The sequence below is a fragment of the Triplophysa rosa genome, linkage group LG14 (assembly GCF_024868665.1).
Source record: "Triplophysa rosa linkage group LG14, Trosa_1v2, whole genome shotgun sequence".
Taxonomy (NCBI): domain Eukaryota; kingdom Metazoa; phylum Chordata; class Actinopteri; order Cypriniformes; family Nemacheilidae; genus Triplophysa; species Triplophysa rosa.
In genome coordinates, this window is record NC_079903.1 from 6,007,288 (window position 1) to 6,034,380 (window position 27,093).

The 27,093-nt window shown below is 38.6% G+C and overlaps 2 protein-coding genes across 3 annotated transcripts in view; both read left to right on the forward strand.

Annotated features, from left to right (window-relative positions):
• The first annotated feature begins 1,204 nt into the window (after positions 1–1,204).
• tfdp2 (transcription factor Dp-2) lies at positions 1,205–21,274 on the forward strand. 2 transcript variants are annotated; one of them, XM_057351724.1, is made up of 12 exons: positions 1,205–1,323; positions 4,742–4,830; positions 7,319–7,449; positions 8,449–8,496; positions 8,605–8,637; positions 14,417–14,579; positions 16,177–16,320; positions 17,257–17,325; positions 17,985–18,136; positions 18,996–19,162; positions 20,077–20,119; positions 20,297–21,274. In XM_057351724.1, exons 1-12 carry the CDS (start codon positions 1,287–1,289, stop codon positions 20,406–20,408), a joined length of 1,188 nt encoding a protein of 395 aa, XP_057207707.1. In that variant the 5' UTR covers positions 1,205–1,286; the 3' UTR covers positions 20,409–21,274. The 2 variants fall into 2 exon arrangements, with proteins under 2 accessions (XP_057207707.1, XP_057207706.1); XM_057351723.1 differs by having other exon boundaries at positions 1,208–1,323; positions 16,174–16,320.
• Positions 21,275–22,374: 1,100 nt separating this feature from the next.
• The window catches only part of atp1b3b (ATPase Na+/K+ transporting subunit beta 3b), a 45,383-nt gene continuing 40,664 nt past the window's right edge, over positions 22,375–27,093 (forward strand). The window contains exon 1 of the mRNA XM_057350298.1: positions 22,375–22,647. Coding sequence (XP_057206281.1) covers positions 22,542–22,647 — 106 coding nt within the window. The 5' untranslated portion in view covers positions 22,375–22,541. The remainder of the gene's footprint in view (positions 22,648–27,093) is intronic.

Here is a 27,093-nt window from a genome sequence, read left to right on the forward strand (position 1 = left end):
AATTTTGCTACGTGTCCAATTTATTTAATTTAAACTAGTAAATTCAACACATTTTTAAGTGTTTTTTCATGTTCAGTTTTCTAATTTAATCCTTTAAAGTTGGGTCAACATGAAAGATTTGTGTTGTGTTAACATAAAATTGTTAAAGGGCAAAGGATTTTCAGTTCCCAACATTCTTTGCATGGATTTGCAGAGTAAATTTCTTAATAAATCACTTAATAAAGTGTCGTTTTATGTGTCAAGAGAAACACTTGCTAGTCTTTGATGTTCGTTTATATTTGAGAAAAAAATAAGTTGTTAGATTAAGTTAATTTTATTATGACAGCCATTTCCACACAATTAAATTGGTTTATCTGAACTTAAACTGGGTGAATTGTACAGACTTAAGTTCATCAACTACTTGTATTTAATTTCAGAAGAATGTAATTCATTTGTGTTAAGCCAAATAAATGTGAGCGCTTCAGTGTGATACTTTTTTAATAATAAACATATTTGTACCACATAAGGTATGGCGCTAGCAGGGAGCACCAGAGGGTTTGCTGCATTTGAAGAGTATTTACTCACTGAGTAAAGCTGGATACGTGCAATTATGGCATAAATGTGCTCATCGCCAACCCCAACTTTACTCTTCACCATGGTAACCCCCCAAAAAATCACAGACAACAGAAAATCTTCCGAATTTTAACAGTAACACAGTAAACAAGTCTCCTTATCTGCACAAAAACACAAATACAATAGCACTTTAACCATTTTAAAATCTAAATCCAGTCATAAGAGCAAAGCACGCTGGGAACTCAATCTGCTGTGTAGTTTCAGTTAGTCAATGAAAATGATTGACGTTGTCCAAACACAAATGGAATGTCAAAGAGTTGCCTATTTATGTCACTATTACACATTGAAATTGTGCCTGAACAAGAAACCAATACACATGTGTTGTATCAAACTATATTGATTAAGTAAAAGAAAACACCTTTAAAGATCATTTTTTTGAGAAGAGTTCTTTGTGATTTGTGGTTATTGTTGTTCAGAAGAATGTTGCCTTTGTTTCTGTTAAGCTCTGTTAACTTAACATCTTAAGATAAATAAAAAAGTCATGTTACCTTAACCAAACATANCTCTCTCTCTCTCTCTCTCTCTCTCTCTCTCTCTGTGTTTTTGGGTCACTGTGGAAGTTCCTCCACGGCTCTGTTTAGGGGGAGGGGTAGTAGGGGCGTCCCAGTCTGTGCATGGGGCTCGAACTTGGACTTTTCATCAGATCATAGGAGAAATAGTTAAAGGTGAGAAGTATGGAAGCGCTCGTTCTCCCCCATCAGAAACGAACAGGTACATCTGGATTTTGATGAAGGTCTTGTAGCTATATTTGGAATGCCTTTTATTTCAAGCTGTCCATTACTTTAGGTGTTTGTCAGAGCGATGGTATGCGTTTAAGTGGGTTTATTATCGCTGCAGTTCAGTTTTTTGGCGATTGGTGAGATGTTTCTCTGGCACTGATGTGGTTTCGAGTCGTGTTGATGTTTGCCAGTGCATGTGCTGGCATCTGTATGGGCAGCCCCCAGGAAGTTATTGTGTGTTTTTCTCATGTGTGTGTCTCCTCTTGCTTGTTCCAATGTACAGAAGTCATTCTTGATGTCTTGTGTATTTTGTTGGTATTACTAAGATTATAATGTCAAACAAACACTGAGCACATTGTGTGTGTGTGTGTGCTAGACTGCTGCTCAGCTGTATTCTAATGTGGCTTTGCTCATTGTTTCTTTAAAGAGCATGCGGCACTGACGCATTCTCACACTGAGGCCCTTCAGACACTGCAGACCTGCTGCCATAGACTCATTCATTACACCAGCTATGACATTTTCGTAGCCGCTATCATGGGATAGGTTTATTACTGTGGGTATTTTGTAACCCTAGTTTCTGTCCTCTAGCCAGTCATATCAAGAGTATATTGACCTCAAAACTGTTCGTTATATTCTTTGTTTCGGTACGATTGGTGATTTTCGGTAACATGCTCTATTACAAGCATGCGTTGCTCATTGACTGGTTTGTTAGAGTGACGGTGAAAACTGCTGTTGTATTTTGTCAAAATAAGAAATCTGTTTTTCATTGATGGTTGGTTGTTGACGTTATTGTAAGCCGGTGGTCACACTAGACTTTATGTTTCTCTCATTTCCTGTGAATGGAAGTGTAAGCGCGGGAGAGCGGGAACGCAAGCATATGTGTGGATTTTTTGTCTTTCGCTGCGTAGAAAGTAAATGTATGGTGAACTCTGACCTCTCAAAGCCAAACACGTCACTGGTCTGAACGTCACTGATTGACTCCTTTTCTGAGAATTAAACATGGAAGAAACGTATGGAAACGTAAAGCTGCAATCCGTAACCTGTAATTTTGTACGTAAAAAGGAAAGACATTTGGGTAGTTGACAGACTAATATACAAATTTGTCCTATGGTTTGACTGCAAAAATGTAGAAAAACAATTAAAGGCCAAAATACACTACAAGACTCTTGCTCAGATTTTGCCCAGATTTTCAGTCTGGACTTGTTGCAGAAAGTCTGTGCCAGTCTGCAGATTTGATCAGTTAGTGTGTTTCTATCTGAAACTTTCTAAAAGTCTGCATGTGTATGATGTCTAGTTTTTAAAAAATTCTGTTCAGATTTTAAAAGTCTTGTAGTGTATTCCAGCCATAAGATAAATGTCCTTTATGCTATTTTAGCTGATACATGTAACTATTAATAATATAACTCGGTGTAATATTAAAATGTTTTTATTTTGCTGTCACATAGGACTAGGGTTGGGAATAGAAAATCAATTCCAATTTGGAATCGGAATCGAAAGGCTAGGAATCGGATCGGAATCGAAAGGAATAGGAATCGGATACTTGAGATTAAAATTTGAATTCCTCTTATCAATTCCTGTGTGCATATTTTCAGAACAGTACATGCGTTGCATGATCTGCTGATATCTCAATAAAAGCCCTTATGAAAATTATCTATTTTTTTACAATAGTAAGCATAGTTTAGCTATAGAATTTGCATTAAAGCACAGGAATCACAAATTAACCATAGTTGCATTATAGTAACTGCAGTTTAACCATGATGTAGTTCAACTATGATAATACAAATTGTAATAAATCAGAAAAGGTGTGTTTCTATGTGTAAATATACACAAAACGCTGCTCATAAATATATATATATATTGCAAACAAGTCAATAAGCAGGCTAAATGACCATACAGGTCAATATCTAAATATTTTACTTCAACTGTGGAATTGAAACTGGGAATCGATAAGAATCGAAATCGATAAGCAGAATCAGAATTGCAATTGGAATCGGAATCGATAAAATTGAAACGATTCCCAACCCTACATAGGACACATGCAAGATTTATTCGTCAACTACTCATTTACATCAAGTAACCTGCTATTCTCTGTTTCTAACATAGATGGCGATATAGAGGCAAAAGTTGTAGGATGGAGTCTTGTCACAGGACACAGCAAACATTTTATTTTTTAGTATTTTATTTTAATTTTAAGTATTTAATCAAAACATAAGCCATGAGAGTGTGGTCGCATATCATATGTGTTGCAGGTTTGGTTTCAGAATTAATTTATATGTTAAAGATCTCTTGTGACTGGCCTGTTAAAGTCATGTTTAACACTGTACACTGTCTTATCTGCTCCTTTACATTGGTCAAGTCTGCTGTGACGCAGATGTTTTACTCCAAATGGAGAGTTTTTGTTTGTAAATTTGCAGGCATGCATTGAGTAGGAGTTTTGGCATGCGTCGTTTCATTCAGACAGTACAGGGTGTGTTCAACCTTGCGTGAATGTGCAGTTGTGCACAATTGCAGAGCTCATTTGCATGACTTTGCATTTGATATGCCACAATCTTTCAGTGATTTGCATCTTCATTTAAAAGACACCACAGAATTTAAAAAAATGAACGTCTGTTTCAGGATCTTTTCAAGCATGCCTCGCCCTCTGTGACTATACTGTAACCTTCCCTCATACATATTCTTACTACACGACAACAGACACTTATTGTTGAGAGACATTTACTGCTCTCTAAAGTATCTGGGTACTCTAGCCAAGCTTAGAAACGTAGAAATGTCATTGCATTACGTAACAAAATCTGAAACCAAATGGCTGAATTTTATGTTTATGTTTTATGTTTAAAGTCAGCTTTCCTCGGCTAGCAGAATAAGCAAAGGTGTACTCCCTCACATTAACTATGGCCATGTTCCACCAAGCTACCATAATAGGAAAACTTTCTTTGTAAATGTCTCTGTTCTGTTGAACACAAAAGAAGATATTTTGAAGAATGTAGGAAAGCAAACAGTTGACTATCATTGTCATTTTTATTGCCTTCTATGGTAGTCAATGGTGGCCAAGCACTGTTTGGTTACAAGCATCCTTCCAAATATCTTTCTCTGTGTTCATCAGAACAAAGAAATTATACAGATTTTAGAGTAAATGATGACAGATTTTTTTTTGTCTGAACTGTCGCTTTCAGGTACATTTGATCAGAATGTGTGTGTGTTCCCTGGGAATCGAACCCATATCACTGACATTCCCAGTCTTTCCAGTTAGAGGATGTTTAACACAAAACAAAGACAAAACAAGATTGAATTCATAGAAATTGTAGTACAGTACGATGTGTAATGAAAGCACACAATCCATAAGCTATGTAGAGGCTTTCCTCACAGCTCTGTTTGTACACACAAAGCTGACTGTGTTTATGTGTTTACAGGCAACATTTCCCTGGTAACACCGTCCAGTTACAGCCCAGCCACCAAGATCACACTAGGAACGGTCAATTCCAATGTGGGAGCCCAGATGGTTAGTGTCACACCAACACACAAGCTTACTGTGCAAAAAGTATTTAAACACATGCAACCAGACATCCACGGAAAGCACGAGTTCATAACCTCACAAACACAACTAGGTTTACGACTGGGGCTAAACAGTATAGCTAAACATTTTGATGTTTCACTTTTTAGTGCTGTTTGAGAGATTTTTCTCAATATTTGTGTTTGCTCTGAAATGGCTTTAGGGTCACAATTGCACTGTCCGAAATCGCATATTGTGACGGTACGTACTGAATTTGAATAAGTACCTATCTTTCGACCGTTAAAACAGTACGTTCTATATAGTATGAGTGGGAGTAGTATGAATACATTTCGGACATACTTCGGAAATTTGACCGTTGCTCAGCTCCCGTGGCATCATGGGATGGAGTAATGTCCCTCTGATCCACGCTCACAAATCTCGGCTACAAATCTCCCCTACTGTTTTTTGCATACTGAGATTTCGGACATACTATTCGTGACTCATGCTTGTTTTCGCCTACTATATAGTGTGGAAGTAGGTGATTTCGGATGCAGGGAGAGACACCATCATTTGAACTAAACAGCTATTAACTTGTTAGAAAGATAATACACATTTAAGTCATTTCTCACCGTTTGTTTTAGAAATTAGAAATAAAATGCAAAACTGGAAAGTTTATCATTTTTTTGTGGTGACGGAAACGAAATGTTAATTCAGTTTTGAAACTAAATTAATTGAGCGGGACTGAAACTTCCGAACTCTTCTGCCATCTTTGCTATCAAGATTTGAAATAAAACTGTTTTAATAGAAAGTGCATTAAACTCCTAACAACATTCACTATCTTGGTGATTTTTATATTGTCTGCAGAGAGATATAGAGTATAATTTGTGACAACCAAATATTAGCCAGGCCTAATCACATCAAAATATTACAACACTGTGCACAAAATAAATAAACGTCTATTATTCTTTTACCAATTTACTAATCACTGCTTTTCCACAAACTTTTCATGTGGATGAGATATTATTCTGCAGTTCACATTGTGGCCTGAAGAGGGCAGTCATGTCCTTAGAGAACTGAGATTTACATTCAGCTCTATATAGACACACTACTACATCATGTGCTTGTGTCTGCTGTACATGAACAATAGATGACACATGGGGGGATGGAAAGAGGAGGGTGTTTGTGGGTATGTACGGCTGTAGTGATGAAGCAAACAGACTAAAGTGAAAAATGACCAAACAATGAAAGCGAAAGGTTTTCAGGGTTTATTAACATCTGGCTCCCCCAGTGCCATGCCATTTTTTTTTTAGTGCAGTTCAACCTGTTTGGCCGAACATTATGTGGAGACTCGTTTAAACGTGTCATTGTTTTTTGCATTTTGTTTTGTGTGTTCTGACACGCTTTGCCTTGCCATCAACATTCTGTCACTGTTAAGGTGAAGCAGAAGGGCCGGGCTTGAACGAAGAGGCTTTCTGTGGTTTAGTTAGAGAACACAAGTGTGTTGTTTGCCAGCACCTCTGCTAATGACCTTATTACCGAGTGGATAGCATGAGAGACCCTCATTACACCAATGTGTGCCACACTTACATACAGATTCCTTTTCAAGTGAATAAGTCCTCCACACACAATGTCACCTGCATATCGATAACATGTTGCCATAGAAATGATGGTATTCGGGAATATGGATATGAGAGAAGCTGTGAATCTGCATGAAATACTAGCTTACTGCATTTTGCCTGGTGTTGTGAAAATAAAATTTGAAACAATATAAAGCATATATAGAATACATTTGTGTCATAAATTGTTAGATATTGTTATTATTGGGGGTTTTATGATCTCTTTAATATAAAGAGAAAAGTCGTGGCATATATATTGTTTCATTCATCATCACGCTAGAAATTGGGGTTGAGAGCATTGCATTGTGGGATATCGTGTTCTGTGCAGTGTCCTGCAGTAGGTGATCTATATTCTAGGCATACAGAAAATGTACACACTATGCAGAAAACGCATGATGCATTATGCAATAGTCCGCTAGTGTGTCGTTCCAGAAATAGCGAGGAGGATTTATCTCTTGAAACGAAGTTATGACGGATGAGGGCTGCTGTTCTTGTCTCTAGTAGGCCCTGTTTGCTCTCCCTAGAGGATGGAGCACATTAGCGTATGTGGAGAGATTCAGGTTAGCATTGAGAAAGCAATGGATGTGTAACAGGAAGACGCAAGGTGGAACCGCCCGAGTGTACTTGGAGTCGAAGCTCTTTTAAAGGCAGCACTAGACTGCATGTCGCTAGACGCAAGGAGCCATTTGTCAGCGATTCATCTCATTGTTGCTTTGCCATTGAGCTGTCGTCTGAGTTGTAAATGCAGTGTGACTGATCTGTCTATATAAGAACTCCAGTGAAAAGTGATCTTGAGATACAACTCTTCCTGTCATCATCTGCATGTTCAATTTGCATTTCCTCTGATCACAATTTCTCTCTTTTTTCCTTTCTCTCTATAGATTTTAAGCACACCACAGAGAGTGTCTCACCCTGGAAATATCCTCATTGGCAGCCCGTTCACACCGCACACGACACCGGTTGCCATGGTTACTCAGGCATTACTTCCCGAGGGCAATGAGTGGACCCCGGGGTGAGCTAACATACACTTTTCTACTTATAACACAGACTTCAATGTGAAAACTTGATGCTTCGAGCGCCCCCCACTGACTGTTCTCTGACTGTATGGGAGTTTGAAATTAAAGGGGTCATATGGTGCGAATTCGTGTTTTTCTGTGTCTTTGGTGTGTTATAAGTTGCCCATGCATGTATTAGACACGTAAAACTGCAAAAATGAAAGTGTGGGAACAAAAGATGCATTCTATCTAAAAGCGAATGCTCACCCAGACCGGCCTGAAACGCCTCGTGTAACCACACCCCCACAAATCTACGTCAGTTCGTGGTATGATTTGACTAAGACCGCCCAAATGTATACGCAAGTAAGGTGGGCGTACCTGTCAGTACAATTGCTTTGGAACCTGATGTTCCAAATATGGTAAGAGGCGTTACATTTCCCTCACACGCTTGCAGTATTTGACCAATCACTACGCACTGGTTAACTGGCCAATCATAGCACACCTCACTTTTCAGAGCGATGCGCTTTGTAAAGGCGGGGTAAGAGGAGAGACAAACATGCACGGTATGTGGAAAATACAGCATTTTTGAACCTTAAATCATGCATACACATTGCATTTAAAACAAATGATAATATTCTTTTTAGCCGTGTCGTATGACCCCTTTAAGAGATTTTTATACTTGAGGTTTTACAAAGATAAAATTAATACATATTTTATGCAGATTAATAGTCATTTTGAATGAAAGCATGTGTGTGCTTGGGGCTTTATCAACATTTGACGTATATGCAGCTCTGAAATCAGACACTTCTCTCGATAAAATCTCATGATCCCAAGGGCTCACAGGAGACACGTTTGAGAATCCTGTTAATACTAGAGATAAACGTCTCTCTGTCTCGCCTGTCCACTCGTGTCGGGATCACCCGAGACAAATGTTAGCAGCAGGTGTACACAGGGTCCTTGGTGTCGAGGTTAACTGGGACAAACTCACATTTGTTTTTCGTGCCGTTTCTTTGCAGGAACCAAAAAAGGACACATGACTACATTGATTCCTATTACTCAGACAGGTGGGCATCTCATTTTGTCACTGATATTTTATTCGTCATAAAAATCATTAAAGCATTTATGTCAAATTTAAATGTGTGAAATAAAAAATATAAATGTGTGTTTTGCAGGGATGGACTGTGTTCGAGTGATTCCTCATCTAGGTAAGTGAGCAGATCTGGGAAACTAAATGGGCTTGCCTGTGGGACGAATGCTAGTGTCTCAGTAGGATTTACGAGGCTCAGATGTTGTGCGGGACAGTGGCTGATCACAGCTGCACCCCCAGCTGTGTTTCAGTGTCCCTAATGAGTTTCTCCATATAACACACTAACACACACAACCTCTCCTTCACCTCAGTTTCATCTGAAGACTCTGTCATTAGTATCGATGATGCAGATAATGGAGCAGCAGGAGCTCAAACAGTAAAACTCTCGTGTTAGTCATCTTATATGGAAGGCTGACGTACTTGTCAATATCAATATACAGAAAAAAATATTTATATATATACAGTATATATATATATATATATTAGTGCTGTCAATCGATTAAAAAAATTAATCGGATTAATCACACATTTTTTCTGTGATTAATCACGATTAATCGCACATAACAATTATATTTTAAAATATACTTTTACATTTTAATAATTTCACATTTAATCTTCAAATTGATGTAGAAACAACATGTTTCTTTAACAGCATCATTTTATGAAAGCTAACATTTTGATATTAGTATTGTAACTGATGTCTCTATTAAATTGATTATTTTAACATGAATTATAGCCATTCAACAGTATAATTGAGAGCTCATGTAGGAAATATACAGAAATTGAAGGACACTTTACAGTCTTTAATGCTAAGTTATAAATTAAATGCAGAAGAATTCTCATTAAAGTTACAAAATCACATTGATTTCTTCTTTTATTTTGTTCTTTGATTAACATTAGTGACAGGAGTCACAGCAGCACACGTTTAAGAACGTGGCCCCTTTAAGAGCTGTCTCAGTACGCAGATCTGACCGTCACCGCACTCCCATTTTCACAACACTTTGCATTCATTTAAGATTTTATTTTACACTTTGAAGTCTTGCTTAAGGAAATGCTAGACAAAACGGACTTTCTGACATAATCTTGTGTGGTTTTATCCATTGAAGCACGAAAGAGAACTTAACACGGATGCGCTGTCTGACAGAGATTCACCGACGCAGCCTTTAGCCCATGACTGTTTATACCAGACTGGACCTCTCATTGCGTTTTGCCGCGTCCCACAGTTTAGAAGCTGTCTATCTCCATTGAACGCGTCAAAGCAACTGTTTCAAATCGCGCTTAAGTGGTTTAAAAGCCTGTACACGAATAAGAGCGTGATTACATAATGTAACGCTAGACAAAGGATGTCAAAACAAACGGATGTTGCGTTAATTGCGATAAATATTTTCTGACGCGTTAATTTGAAAAAAACGTTGGCTGTCAACGTTAACGCGTATATATATATATATATATATTAGGGCTGTCAACGTTAACGCGTATATATATATATATATATATTAGGGCTGTCAACGTTAACGCGTTAACGCATGCGATTAATTTTTTCAAATTAACGCGTCAGAAAATATTTATCGCAATTAACGCAACATCCGTTTGTTTTGACATCCTTTGTCTAGCGTTACATTATGTAATCACGCTCTTATTCGTGTACAGGCTTTTAAACCACTTAAGCGCGATTTGAAACAGTTGCTTTGACGCGTTCAATGAAGATAGACAGCTTCTAAACTGTGGGACGCGGCAAAACGCAACGCGAGGTCCAGTCTGGTGTAAACAGTCATGGGCTAAAGGCTGCGTCGGTGAATCTCTTTCAGACAGCGCATCCGTGTTAAGTTCTCTTTCGTGCTTGAATGGATAAAACCACACAAGATTATGTCAGAAAGCCCGTTTTGTCTAGCATTTTCTTAAGCACAGACTTCAAAGTGTAAAATAAAATCTTAAATGAATGCAAAGTGTTGTGAAAATGGGAGTGCGGTGACGGTCAGATCTGCGTACTGAGACAGCTCTTAAAGGGGCCACGTTCTTAAACGTGTGCTGCTTTGACTCCTGTCACTAATGTTAATCAAAGAACAAAATAAAAGAAGAAATCAATGTGATTTTGTAACTTTAATGAGAATTCTTCTGCATTTAATTTATAACTTAGCATTAAAGACTGTAAAGTGTCCTTCAATTTCTGTATATTTCCTACATGAGCTCTCAATTATACTGTTGAATGGCTATAATTCATGTTAAAATGATCAATTTAATAGAGACATCAGTTACAATACTAATATCAAAATGTTAGCTTTCATAAAATGATGCTGTTAAAGAAATATGTTGTATCTACATCAATTTGAAGATTAAATGTGAAATTATTAAAATGTAAAAGTATATTTTAAAATATAATTGTTATGTGCGATTAATCGTGATTAATCACAGAAAAATGTGTGATTAATCCGATTATTTTTTTTAATCGATTGACAGCACTAATATATATATAGTTCAATATAGTAATGCATTTCTATCATTAAACTATGAACCTATTAATTATGACCTATTAAGTATTGTGTTTACTTTATATGCAGTTATTTTGTTATATATTCAGAATTTGATTGTAGGCCCCTAAAATTAAATTACATTTTTATTATTTAGAAAGAACATTTAAAAAAAGAAATGGTATTTTTGCCATTTTTCTCAGTTATCAATAAACCTTTATTTCTTAGTGGATGATGTACATATACTTGTACAGTATGATTTAAATATTAGATTTTTCAAGGTTATATTTAAGTTACTTTGTAAGGTATAATCCATGGCACGACGTGGAGGCCAAGAACCACCCGACGTGAAGCAGATGGTGGTTGTCTCTGTGAAGTGCATTGAAATCCTTTGTCACACGGCCTGTTGGAATGCTTGATTCTGATTGGCCAGTCGCGACATTTGCAGGTTCGTTATTCCCAGATAACAACCGTTCAAAACTAATAACACATGGTAACCCGGATGCAGCAAATCATTTTGACAGGTTTGTTTTGACAAATGAAATATAAATATGTCTTTTAATAACAAACAGTATGTGACATTGTATTTACAAACGATTAAACCAAATTGACTCTTCGTGACATTTGAACTTCGTTTCTTACCTTAAAACCGAAAGTAAACGGCTTTTCCTCGCAGAAGGTCTACATTCGGTAAAAATGTAATATTTCAAATCTGTTTTTTTTCCTCATGTGGCAAGTAGCCGTGTAATAAGCGGGATAATGTACAAGGCTGTTATCGCGAAATAAGCCCCTTCAGTGTGATACAAGTCCTGATCACACTGTCGGGGCTTATTTGTGCGATAACAACCGGCTGCCTGTATACATTATCCCTTACTTAATGCACGACTAGCTGTGGATTATCCTGCTTATACCGTGGTTTATTTACCAAGTTAAAGCTAGATCAAACGTTGATCAAGCTGACTGGAACTACCCGTGCATCAAACGGTTTTAATGCACGTCTTCCAGCCAATCAGAATCGAGTATTCAAACAGACCATGGTATAATAATAAATAATTCCCATAAAATTTTACCTTTTTGTTGTTGTTGTTGTTGTTTTAGTTTTCCATGCACACTAACTAATATTATTCAAAACTTACTAAATAAATGAGATATTCTTTAAACTTATTTTCAGATATGATAGAATGATTTTCACTTTTGGCCTTTAAAAAATGTAACAGACGTATCTCAGTTCCTATTACATACCTGGTTGCCTGTCTCCTGAGTCTCTTATTTTCTGCATTGTGGCAGATGTGTCTTTTCCTGCAAAAGGTCAGACGAGTCTCCCTCCCCCTCTATCCCCCCTACACTTCCTCTTTTTCATTCCTCTTCTTCTCCCTCCCTCTCTCTCGCGCTCTCTCTCTCTTCTGTACTAAGACTGCATTTCTGTGATGCTGAAACATTTCTGTGATGCAGGAGGAGAGCACGTCTCGACACTGTTGCTAAGCAGAAATGTGCATGCGTGGATGTCTTTCACACACGGGCACCCATGAGAACCGCTTGCGCGTGTATACGCGTGTCACACTGGCATTCACATGTACAAAGAGAGCGGTGTGTGTGTGTGTGTGTGTGTGTGTCCTTTCTACAACATTGCAGTGCTTCACTCAATTAGGGGCAGATTCTGTTCTGAAACTAATTTGTCCTGACGACTGAAACCCTTAAACTGTTGCCGCTGTACCCTCCCCCTTTTCCTCTCACGTTCCTCTGCATCTCTGCACTCCATCGAGCAGTGGTTACATAATTCACCCCACAGTTTAGATGCTCTCTGTACTCGGGGTGAGAATAGATGAATGAATGAATTTTTCTACCGATCATTCACATTTGAGCAAGCCTTGGAAAACTGAGGCATCCTTTTGTTTTAAGTGAGACAGCTGCACCCCCTGCGGCACACATAAACGTGCTGGCATGCGTGACATCAGATGCATCACAGCATGCTTAACCAATAGTGAGGGGTTTCAGAAGCGCTGATGTTCGCTCACTTCACCAGCACAGACCCATTATGTAACCTGCTGGTACCTGCAAGAGAACAGCTTCCATTTCTTTGTTCTTCTCGCCCTTTGCTGTGTCCATATTGTTTCCTTCTTTTTTATTGATGGCGCTGTCCGCACCTCACCAGGATTTACAGAAACTCGAAGCATTACATTTCTGCATGTTACCCAACATTAACGTGGTTCATGTTACACATGCAACATTTTGATCTCAAATTGTGTGGTTGTTGAGGATCAGCGTCCTGTTACGTGAATTAGTTTGATGTAATCGGATGCTGTACGAGACATGGTTTTGCACGGGAAAACTTGTTGAAAATGTAGATGGAGTGGATGAGTGTTGTACCCTTGCAGCGGTGGAGTCATTTAGTTGATTTAGGCACACGTTCTCTCTCTCGTTCACACACATCGTGTGCATACGTGTTTTCCCACTTCTGTCATGAACGTGACGCATCCTCTGTGACACGACCCCAGGCATAAGAACCAGTGAAATGCAAAACACACACACAGGTTTAAAAGATCTCACACTGAAATCCGCAAATGAAGGAAATCAACTGGAAAAAAATGGATAGAAAGCGTCGACACAGGTCTGCATGTAGAAGAAAACGATGGGCTTCTTTCAGCTCGTCACTGACAACACAGTTTGGTTATGTCTGACTTGAGAATTCACTGCACTGAAAGGCCAGAGCATCAGCAAGCCTGTGAAATGATCGTCATGGCAACCAGACGCATTGCAATTTTTTTCAGTTGCGTTTCACTTTTTTATAATTGAGTGTCTTCGGTGAGGATTCTTATTTGATTTTCATGAATAATTCGATGTAATGAGATAATAGTTACCATGAAAAATATTGTGGGAGATTTTATTTAAATCAGTGTACATTTAAAACAGTACAACAAATAATTAGGGCTGTCAAACGATTAATCGCATCCAGAATAAGAGTTTGTGTTTACATAATATATATCTGTGTACTGTGCAGAATAATAAAAGTAATAAACATTTATATATCATTTCAATTATTGGTAAATATAAATAAATACATGTAAATATTTCCTAAATATGTATTCATGTGTATGTGTTTGTATTTATAAATACAAAATGAATATGCACAGTACACAGACATATATTATGTAAACACAAACTTTTATTCTGGATGCGATTAATCGCGATTAATCGTTTGACAGCCCTACAAATAATAAAAAGTAATATGTATACACAAATATGTCTTGACACTAATGTGAACTTGGGGGCAAAATGTGCTTCATTTATCATGACAATAACGCAACAACAATCATAAAATAGGCTTCATTTTTCTTTTAAATAGGGGTGAAATTTTGTGCATTTGCACAAAACATGTTTTTGACAGTGTGTGTAAATGAAACATCACATGTTTGTTTTGTCGCTCCGCAGTAAGAGAATGAAGAGAGCAGATAAGAACGGTAAAGGTCTGAGGCATTTCTCCATGAAGGTGTGCGAGAAGGTACAGAAGAAAGGCACCACATCCTACAATGAGGTGGCAGACGAGCTGGTCGCTGAATTCACCCACGCCAGCAGCCTGATACCCACTGACTCTGTGAGTGTCTGAGACGTTTTTAGGGTTGTGTAATGACCTCACACAGTGCAGGTGCCACAATGCAAATAGTTGAAAACAGTTTATTGTATAGGAAGGAAACTAAGATTGCAGATGTAAATGTTATTGCGTCGCATGTCAAAGCTGTTGTTTTTTTGTCCGCCTGTATAAATCCCAGTTGGATCTGTAAAGTTAGGAGTACTCACTGTTGATCTAAATGCTTCACATATCAGTCAGTCTTTAAGATTTAGACTAAATATCCTTTATGATATGAATGCATAAAAAGGCACAATAACATGTCAACAAGGCACAATAACATGTCCTGTTTTTCAGTCTTTTAGATTCTCTGAATACTGTTAACGGCAGGATACGAAGTAAAGAATCCACTTCCATGTCACACATTAAAAGTTTTCCATACCAATAAAGTGATAATGTATGTACTGAGCGTATAAAGTAAATATTTGAGAAATAAAACGCAGGCTTTTGAACCTGCAGCATTCCAAGGCTGATGTTGTACGTGATATTTCAGTAAACATAGAAGAGGTATTTTGCCGGGCAAAATACTTTCGTACATCAAACATTTTAGAAAGAAATATTCAGCTGTGGTGATGTTAACACGTACCTTTGTGAAGGCAGTAATGTGGTTCCCACTGGCGAATGTTTAACATCCTTCACTCGTCCACAGTCTCAATGATTACACGATGCTAGAAATACTGTAGACCTTTAGTTTCTGCATCAAGCAATTAAAAAAAACCACAGAATCACAGCATGAAGAAATGGTTTCACAAGCAGAGGTGGGATTCTTTTCTTTTAGCTTTGAAAGGATGCAAACTTCTACATAACACATCTGTGAGACATTAACCAGTGTTTGTTCATATACGTTTATGAACAATTCAAATCCGTCCCCCATCAGCAGCACGACTCGACATGTGTGGAAAATGTGCACTAACTGCTTCATTGTCATGTTCTCATTGCCGCTTCTGATAAGTTACTATTGACGGTTAATGGTCTTAATGGTTTATACCTAATGCGTATCTTACAGTGGCGTTGACTTTCTGTCTGCCAGGCTGATCTTTCAGAAATGACAGATGTATACAGTCACGGTTACACCTCACCTAAAATGACCATCAGTTAGTCAATGTGTGTTTACACAGCAGAATAACAGCAGAGCTCTCCAGGTCTCTCCTGCAGCCTCTCATGTTAATGTGAACTGTGATTTATCTGTCTGTGAGTTATGAAGAGCGGTGAACACTTCCTGTAACACTGCACAATCTCCACCTCTCGCCAAAAACCTGCGGAAAACAGCAACTCTGTGTTGCTCTCAGATTATATCTTTCGTATAAGGGGAGTTTGGGGTTGTGTTTCGACCGCTGGCCTCAGATCAGTTTATAAGAGTGGCTCGTAGTGAATATTTGACAAGATTCTTTCTGACAGCACACACAGTGGAATGCCAAAAAGTGTAATTAAACAAGACTTTACTGCAGATTTAGGAGGGTCGGGGGTTCAACCAGAGAGACGGAAAAATGAAGCGCAGAAGAGATGATCGCACACTGCACCGCTCTTTGTGATGTTATTAAAGGTGTATTTTCACACACAGCAGGTGTACGACCAGAAGAACATCCGTCGACGCGTTTATGATGCACTCAACGTGTTGATGGCCATGAACATCATCTCTAAAGAAAAGAAGGAGATCCGCTGGATTGGCCTGCCCACAAACTCAGCCCAAGAGTGTCGCAACCTAGAGGTGTGTGTGTGTTTGAGAGACAGATTCACATAACATAAATGACTTCTGTTCTAATTAAGATCCTTATTCTGGCATTTATTATTATCTATTTAAGCATTTTAATCAGAATAAGATATTTACATGCTCCACAGCTTTATTTTTTAGACATTTTAATTCGCATATGAATTAAAAACATGCTTGACCGGTTTATTTTCCCCATGCGTCTGTATTTGTAGCATCTGAAAGTATTTCAGTTTGGACATGTGTATAGATAAATAAATATACCAAACAATATTTCGATAATGGCTCAAAATTGTTTTAATGCATGCAGACACCAGATTTATAATTCAGATTTCTGTTATATTGTATTGGAGTTTGGCTATAGAGAGTTAATGTTTTTGTTACAATTAAGTCATAAATCATGTAAACAAAACCTAATTGATTAAATTGACACCTACATTTCATTGTCATGCATACAGTATATCAGCATTCCGTCTTATCGAATGTGCACACGAGTACACAAAAATCATGATCATTTAAGAATAGTAATGCTTTTTCCTGCATTGTTGGGTTTTAGTTAAAGCTGTAATAAAATACAGGTGTGAAGAAGTGTGTGTGTTTGAAGATCCCTCTGACACCATCTGTTAGTGTCACATCTGTGGTAGTCTGACAGACAGTGGCAGAGGGTGAATGGAGGAGGATGATGGAGAGGAGGAAGGGTGGTGGGGAGGGCAGCCCACGCACACGTGTGAACACGCACATACACCTTTACTCAATGATGTGGGCCATCTAAAGCTGTTATCTGTGTGTTGCTGAATCCTCACACCTCTATACTTTTAGAGCTATAGTGTACAACAGTCGAGTTCAGTGTATTACGGCGATGTACATTAGGCCTATAGAGCATTTTACTCTTCATTTCTAATGAAATCATTTTGTGTGTGTGTGGTTGTCTCTCAGTTGGAAAAACAGAAGCGCTTGGAAAGAATCCGGCAGAAAAGAGCCCAGCTAGAGGAGCTGGTATTACAGGTTTGTACTACACCTGTGTACATACTGTATATTAGTAGTACAGTGCATATCAGCGACACACAATTTGAACTCTTCAGCCAGTTAGCATCAAAATCCAAACTAGCTTCAATCCACTCTTCCATTCCAACAAATAAAAGGATGAGCCATAAATGGCAGACGAGAAGAGGGAGGAGTCGTATTTACTGGGGCCAGCTGTGGAAAGCAGCAATCTCCTAATATCGATCCAGTTTTTCCGAGAAACTAAGACGCCCAAGCGCCATCCATCTCCTGTTGTGAAGCCCACTCACACAATCACAGAAAATGGTCACGTTTTGTTCGTATGACATTCAACCCTTGCGCTTTAGCACATTAGCTCTAAAAGTCTGCGTTACAGACATGTACAACTGATGCATATTGTACTGCAGTCGATCAGAGCGATGAAGTCATAGATGTTTGGTGCTAGGATATCGATCAGATAAAACTCATTGGCTTGGTTCTAGTCCATGTCCAGCCTCTATGCATGTGCGTATGTTGTGCTACGATTACGCAAAGCTCTTTAATGATCAACAGTGTTTGATTTAATTTGGTTTATGGGCTCTGTTTTGATGTACAGTAAATGAAACTGCTGAAAGGCTTCGTGTATACGAATGTTGATTTGTGCGTTTCTTGCCGTGGAGCAGCAGATCGCCTTTAAGAATCTGGTACAGAGGAACCAGGCCAGCGAAGCGTCAGCACAGTCGCCTCCCCCTCCAGGATCTGTCATCCAGCTTCCCTTTATCATCCTTAACACAGACGTCCGCACCGTCATCGACTGCTCCATCTCTAGTGATAAGTACGAGATTTCCCTCGACCATTTTGGTCGATCTGTTTTTATTAGTGTTTGTGTCTGTACGGCCTTTTTTGTGCTGTAGCGATGTCCGATTAAATAAAGCCGCGGACGTTTTTAAACAAACGGACTGAAACATGAGAGGTCATATCGTACAGTACATCTGTTCTTTTTATTTTTTAACTTCTGGGCCACTTGTATTGTTAAACAAGGAAACACATGTTTTTCATGCTTTCTTTAATGCTCCGTAATCAAATCATGATCATAATAAAAAAACTGAAACTTTTCTTTGCTTAAAATATAGGCGGCATATACAGTATAGCCTATATATGATAGGCGGACTGGTAAAAATAAACTTCAGTCACTTGTTTCTACAATTGGGATTCTTTTGGTGGATACGCAGAGCACCAGTTATAGTATCTGTGGCGCTTTTTATCTATAACGACCTCTCATTTCATTTTAATTGTGAGAGCCAAAGTTAAGGACATCAAATATGTGTTGACATGCAAATGAAGAGTTTGGTTCCAAAATGAGATGACTCAAAAATCACGTTTTTTTTATTGTGCATTCCAATTAATATCAATCAAACTGCAGTTGGTTTGTTTTGATTTAAGCCAGAACAAAAAATGCAGCTAACTAACATAATAAAACATGATAACATAATAAAAAAGCAGATTTTTGAAAAGTTATTTCATTTTGGAACCAAACTCTTCAAACATAGATGGACTGTAAATGGGTTATGTGATCATATGTTTGCTATAACAAAAGCTAAGCTAAATAGTGAGGTAAAATTGATCAAAAAAACGTATTGATTTTGAAAGCCTGCAGAATTTCAAACTTGACTCGCATCCATCCCTCCAAACAGGTGTGAATACCTCTTTAACTTTGACAACACATTTGAGATCCATGATGACATCGAGATCCTGAAGCGAATGGGCATGTCTCTGGGGCTTGAGAACGGCACATGCTCTTCAGAGAACCTCAACGTGGCCCAATCTCTAGTGCCCAAGTCCCTGGAAGCGTATGTCCTTGGTGGGTACCTGAGAAACTCGTGACACGGTTTCTGTTTTGTTTCTTTTTCAATAACATTTGGTCATTTTGTTTTGACACTAGCGCTCCATGATTCCTTTCACATGCTGTATCTTGTGCGAATTCTGGCACCTAAAACCACAAGTGCTTTTTATTAGTCCAAATATCACTTGTAAAATGTTGTTACATGACAGGCAATAAAAAACTCAAATTAACCAACTTTGTAATCGCAACAGGCATGCGATGTAAAAAGCTTTTTGTCTTCACTAGAAAAACACACCTGACTAGAGGCATGCAGATGTTATTGAATTCAAGCATCTATTCTGTACTGCGGTTTCACCACTACTTGACCACACATTTACATTAATGAGACAACTAGACCAGTTGCGGTCATCAAATGGGAATTTGCATCAGATATTTAGCTTGAAAGCCAAAGGGTTTTGATGATGTTGTAACTTTAAAACTCCGTGGAAGCACATTCTTGGCATTAGGGCTGCCACATAAAAATAACAATATCAAGACAGGTGACAAAAAAGAAATGTGGTTTTGTGTTCACATAATGGAGGTCAATGGGGGCCAATGTATCTTCTTTTGTGTTCTCCAGAAGAAAGAATAGTTCACCCCCCCCAAAAAAACATTATTTACCATCATGTCGTTCAAACCTGACTCTTTCTTCCTTTCTTCTGTTGATCAAAAGAAGATATTTTGAGAAATGTCTCAGTGGTTTTGTTCATATACTGGAAGCCAATGGAGGCCAATGTTGTTTGGTTACCAACGTTGTCCAAAATATGTTCTTTTGTGTTCTGCAAAAGAAAGAAAGTCATACAGGTTTGAAATGACAACAGAAGTGGTTTCTTTGGAGATCTTGACTGTATCGCAGGATTTTTATTGAACGTCATGTCATTGTGTCCCAACAGGAATGGCCAGAAACTCCAACAGAACACCTCTCAGTCACACAAAGTATGTTTACCGCAAGCTTCTGTTAAATACACAACATTTAAATGTAAATATTTTGGATGTAAATACATGCGGTACTTGCTGAGCTGGACAGACGAGGCAACCCTCACCGCCTAAATATCCAGATTACACTATTACTATAATTACAATTTTGGACTATAACCCCTCCTCTCTCCACAGTCACAGCAGCACTGCCCCGTCACACACCTCAGAGTCTCGGGGTCAAACACCCAGCTCCTTCAACGAGGAAGAGGACGACGAGGACGATGACAATCCCTCTTCCCCAGAGTGAGCATCCGCTCAGCGGGACATCAGCCGTCACTGTCTACGCCGGGACAGGATTCCCGAGCAGTGCCGGGGAGGAACGCCACACAGGAAATAAGCTGCCACTCCTCGCTATATTACAATATTTTTAACTTCCCTCACAATCTGTCACTTCCTCTTTCTCAGTTTTCGGCAGAAGACTTTGGCTCGCGGAGAAACAGTTGGGTGTGTTTCTCAAGTGCTTTTCTATGCTAGCAGTTAATGCGAGAGCTGCAGGTCGGGCTGTAGAGGAGGGGGAAAAAGTGAAGGTTAACATTTGTCATTAAAGATCCGATGTTTAATTTCCTTAATGTCATTGTTCTTACTTTCTCCACGGCTTATCCAGAAGACTTTCAGATTCTTTCTGAAAATGTATTTATTTCGGTCATATTGGAATGTGACAATATATGAGTGGGCTAGTGCCACTTTATTTTCTTGGCCGTGGGGATCGGATAAGCATTGGAAGCCTGGATTGGAAGCTACCCGCATTCAAAACGGAAAATGGTTCTTTTTTTATAAGTGGATTTTGTTGTATTGCATAGTTTATTCACTGTCTTTATTGAAGGACAGTATCGATGGTTGTCATCAGCTGTTCTGGGTTCATGTAGCTTAGAGCATTCTGCTTCAAGCTGTTTGAATGTTGCATGTTAGGAGATTTTGGTAGTCTGTGTGAGTGTGATGATAAAAACATTTTTGTTGAAATTCAGAGTGGCCAATACAAAGGGGAAAATTCCCTGATCCACTCAGGTCGCATTTTAAACTGACTTCAATCAACAGAATAACTCCTATGACTTTTTGTTTTGCAACTGTAACTGTATGTACATGTATACATATATAAACATATAATTTTGGTTACCTCTGGTGTGGTGTGGTTTACAAAAAATAACCCTTGAAAACTCTGATATACGGTATACCTAAACCTTCTATACACTCATCCATGATGGCATTAAACCAGAGATCCTGAAGCTGGATATGAAATCAATATTTGTTTATGAATTCTTCTATCTTCTGTTCAGAAGAAATGAAGTTGTGTGTAATGGAAAGAGGAGTGCATCATAGTTCAATTGTGAGAATAAGAAACAATTTTACTGAGATCCGGTCTGTTCTCATGTAAAACAATACATTCTAAAAAGGCAACAACTTGATTAAATGTCACACATCTTTGATACTTTTGTATAAAACATTTTATTTTTTTATAAATGATCTTTATTGTTTGAAGGAGCACTAGTTTTGACTCAAAAGTCAATTTAATAAATTCCTGTGTTCTGTAGCAGGAGTTTTGTATTTAGGTGTAAAAGCTTGGAAACTAGAATTTTTTGTAAATATACTAAATATATAAATTTGAGTAATTATAATAAACATACATTGCGCCAAGGATATATTAGATTAAAGTTGTCACGTGTTTGTTTTATACAAAGTATTATTTTATACAAATTATGAATTACAATTTCTTTTAGGCATCTTTTATTGCTATTCCTCATGCAACAGGTTGAGAATGATGAATTATGTGAATTAAAATTTAGTTGAAAATCCATTGAATAGGCTGTAAATTATTTAAAATCCATACGTGATTTGGAAGATTTGAAATAGAATAGTATTTTAAATCAGACAATAAACAAGTTTCATTTGTAGGTTGCCCCATAAAGTGCGCCGGCATGTCCTGCTGTAGGTGGAAATGCTCAAAAGCTTTTTTGTATTCGACACTTCAATGTATGTGCCTGCAGAAATCAATTTTCTGGAGAGAAAAAAACCACGAGAGTCATTTATTACAGTAAAAACACGGCAGTCAGCCCTAACCCCGCTTATATAGGTTTAGTCACACCTTTGCGAATTCCTAGCAACCCACAAACTACGAAGGGCGTTGGAATTTTTTTGTATAAATGATGTCGAACGCTCATCATTAATATGCGGCTTTTGGAATTGCCGTGCCGCCGCACTGCGCATGCGCATGAAACGCCGCTAGCGACGAGTCGGACTGGACGACTGCTGCAGTCTCGAGCCGCGTGGAAGGACTGCACACCTCATTTATTTCTCAACGCGAAGGTGGCAAGCCCGAATCAACGCTGTCTTGATTTGCCTCCATCCATCGTCCTCAAACTGGTTTATTCATCTTATTCAAACCATGGCCAACAAAGAGGAGAAAGCTGACGAGAAAAAGTCGACTTGGAAAGATGTTATCTACAACCCGCGGACGGGGGAATTCATCGGGCGCACGGCGAGTAGTTGGGGTAAGTCCGCGTTATTTGACAAGTGCCAGCAGAACGCCCTAAAAAACAATGTCCAAAACCCACAGAAGCATTAAACTAACGTTACCTGCATACTCTCTGTGTGTTTCATGGCTTTGAAATAACAACGTCTACAAATCTGCAGTGGTTCATTACATTCATGCAAGAATTCCCTCAGTAAATTCGTAGTTTCTTGGCATTAGCAATAAATAATTTCGCCCTTCATACTTCTAACCTGAAGTGAAAAGCAGCAATGCCACTGGCTTTAAGTCACTGTGCTGTCGATAACAATCTGTTATAATGTGGCACTACGTGCAATTCACCGTGCACCCCGCCGGGTGTCCGTGTCAAATCATATAAATACCATGTCAACATTTAAACAGTTAATTTAGACGATATCCATATGTTATTTCCAGGTATAGCGTTACCTGGCAATCGATCGCTTATTTCACGAGGCGTCTCTCTGTGAAGAAATGTACAGTCAGCTAAAACTGAACCTCCTAATACATTATATATATATATACACACGATTTTAAAGAGGTTATTTACTTGACGTCTATAAACCTGCATGCGACTGATTCCTATACTGCAGTAGCCTAACGTTAGTCTATTTAGGAGATGAGGGGAAAATCCGTTATTTAACGTTATGCTGAATATGTCCCGTTGCGAGATCTTCAGACAGAAGGATTTATGGAATAATCGTTTTATTATTAGTATTTGATTTTTTCGCTGTTCATATTTATTGTAACTGTACACAATGTACAGTTTCACACGAGCATTGAGGTCTATGAATAGCTTTCATGGATATCACAGCGCGTTCTACGGCAGCCCCTCGGATGTGAAACGGTAATTAATTCCTTCGCTAAATACAATAAGAGTCGCGTGTTTGAAAGGATTCATAGGTGTCGTTTTCTTCATTTTAGAGATGTCTTGCTTGTGGACCGTCGTGAAAGCTTGTTCGCAGTGTCGTTCCCATTAATCGCGCCGGTAAAGTGTCAATGAGGGCGTTCTTACGGAATGTTTCAGCTGTCAGTCAGTCTCGGACTCGGTGACGTCGCATCCGCATTCATTGGATATGCAGATGAGCACTGATGTGCTTCACAAGCTTGCTTTAGAGGATGAGAGGAAATTTCCACATCCCTAGACAATTGGTTCACGGGGGTGGTGGGGGATGAAGAGGTTCTTGCAAAAAGATGCATCAGTTCTTCTCTTCTCGGGAGTAATATTTGTATGTCTTCAGTATGTGGTATATTTTTAAAGAACCTGTAAAGGGGCCGTAATTATTGGTGGGGGTTTGTATGAAACTATTTTCTAGTAGTTATGCGCCTCGGTCAAACCATTGGCCCGGCCGCATCCGTAATGCTAAACTCTGCAGTACCTCTCTCTCGCCGGGATGGGTGTTCCTTGATGCGTGAGCTCCACGCCTCCCCTCTTCCCTGTCTTCCTCGCTCCTCTCAAGGTCATAGCGGTGCTCCGCGCGCTCCTGTAGCCAGAGGCCTCTTGAAAGAAATCCAACGATGTTGAAAACAATCTCACACCTTGAGGATGATTCATTTATATTGGTGCTTGTGTTTTCTTTACAAAATAAGGGCCTTGTCATTCTGTTAACCTGTGTTTGTCCACCTCTAGGCCTGTTTTCTCTCTTCACGAGCATTGATGTACTAGCGGATGATCAATATTAATTTATGTAATGCAAATATATTTAATACACCTTATTGATCGGAATTGAATACTGCAATAAAGTTACAAAAAAACCTTACTCCAAAGTAAAGAACTTTTTAAATATTTATTGGCAAGACTGTTTGTCGATTTTGGACACAGGTACTAACGCTTCCGTTTATTAGCCAATTGGACAATGTTCATCTGGATTTGGATCATCTCTAAAAGGCCAAATATTGGCAGGTGTATCAGTCAGTCTGCATCTACATGAAATTTGTCAATGCAGTGTGATGTTATTTTACATTTCTTGATTGTATGTGTAAAATTGTTGACTGTACGGCGCTGGCCGCGTTTATTAAGAATAAACGTCCAAATGTGAATTTTATGGCTTTTAGTCTTTTACGGCTTTAAGACCATTTATTGCTTAACTCAGAATACTTCACAGCAGTTATGTTCAGATTTAACATTCATAGTCTGTCAAGACTCATCTTGCGTTGACTGGTGTGTAAAATGTTTTGTCCTAGAATGGGAGCGCATCTCCTCCAGTACCTCCTTTGTCTCTGTATACTTTCGTCTCTGTATTATCAGCAGCAAACGATTCACGACTGTGACATAGATAAAGATGATTGACTATTAAAAAAAAAAAAATTAATGTGCACAGTACACAGTCGTGTATTATGTAAACAGAAACTTTTATTCTGGATGCGATTAATCGTTTGATAGCCCTAGTTTTTACACATTAGAGAAACAATGACCAAATTTTACCCATAAGAGTGACCGTCATACTGCTGCTTCCGGGCCGTTCTTACTTTTCCCGAGAGAGTGGTGAGGATGCAGAGAGTGATGGATGGTTGTGAAGAGATAAAAGGATCAGAGAGTTAATGGACAGGCCGGGCTATTGAGACATCTGCACCCTGATGCATGTCCGTTTGGATTAGCCCAGATTAACGCTTCCCAATCCACTCTTGATTTTAGCCAGATTATTTTATCTGTCCACACTGAATTTGCGGTGGGACGGTGAACCCTGAGTCGCGTTCATCAGACAGCTTGTAAAATCTCAGGGCATGTTTTCCACGGACGGTTTAAGCTGATGAAAAGGAGCGTTGTTCTCTAATAGTAGACCAGACATGTGGCAGTGATGCTTTCATATGCTCAACAATGACCTATTTTCTTGGTTTCATCAATGAAACTTCCCACTCGTGTTCGGACCATTAACAGGGACTTGAAATGAATCGAGCATGTTTGGCTTCTCAGCGTAGTAACCAGGGGCGGTCTGGCCATCTGGCGTACCGGGCGTTTTCCCGGTGGGCCGCTAACGTATGGGGCCGGAACGGAGGCTGTGGCCGCTAACGTATGTGGCCGTAACGGACGCGTTTGCCGCTAACGTATGGGGCCGTAACGGAGGCTGTGGCCGCTAACGTATGGGGCCGTAACGGACGCGTTTGCCGCTAACGTATGGGGCCGTAATGGAGGCGTTGGCTGCTTAGACGGACGTATTATAAATGCAAATGCACGCAACGCGTGAAACTTCACCCCCCCCCTTCGACAGTTTCAGTGGAGGGCCGATGCGGGCCTAAAAATGCCAGGGCCGATTTTTCTTCCCAGTCCAGCCCTGGTAGTAACTGAGGCACAACGGAGGTTGTCATTCACATTTTCTGTTAAATGGACTTCCTGGACCTTCCTTTGACTTTGGAATAGTATTTCTGTACTCATCCACATGCGTTTCAAATCTGAATGCTGTTTGGATTTTATTCTCTTTATTGAGTTCATATTTGAATTTAGTTTTTCATACAAAGGGCATTTATAGTGACCATGACTGTCAAGCTTCAAAATGACTTTAGAGCACCATTAAAGGAACAAAGTGCCGTAATGTTTATGTATTTATTATTTTTCATTTTTTTAAAGACACACAGATGGTCACCATGAGCAGTCAATGTGTGTAAAAGATTTTTTAAATTCTCCTTTTGTGTTCCAAGGAAAAATATCAGCGCACATATTATATTTAAAAAATGATATGTGATATTTTATTTATTAAGATTATGCAATTAATCATAATCATAATCGATTTTCAATTTTAATTTTGGCATCCAACAACTATAATCGAGGTACAATAATTATTGTGCCACATTCCTTTTTGCAGCGATTGTATCATTTATTCATTTATTATATATAAATTATTTATTTGAATGTATGCATTTATATCTTAATTTATCAATTTTTAAAAATGTATTTATTTGTTATTAAGTTGAATCCAGTATTAAATTGACAAAAAATGACATTAATTTATGATAATAAATCTAAAATATAATAAATACCTAGTCATTGACTTTTTTCCAGATAATCGTGAACTCAACATTGGGCAAAATATTTGTGATTAATATCTTTTGTCATAATCGAACAGCCCTATTATTCATTGATATTTTTATTGCTTTATATTGAGGAGGACATTATTGTAGACAGGAAAGTATAAGACAGTGAGAGGGAAACAGGATTGGTAAAGGAACTCAAGCCAGGAATCGTCATCAGATCGCTGAAAAATGTTGTCCACAAGGTGTAAAACACAGCATGAAGATTTACTGGATGGACATAAGCGGATGAGAAAATAATGATATATATAGATCTTGAGTGAACTGTTCCTTTAAGTTCTTGGGGATGGATCCCCTCAACAGTAACTGGCTTGAATCCATTTGTCCTCCATGCAGGAACAGCGGGTGGGAATTGGCATCTTTCCTCATTTAATTGGATGATGTCAGAAATCCATTAGAGGAATCTCGTACGGTAAATCTCTTT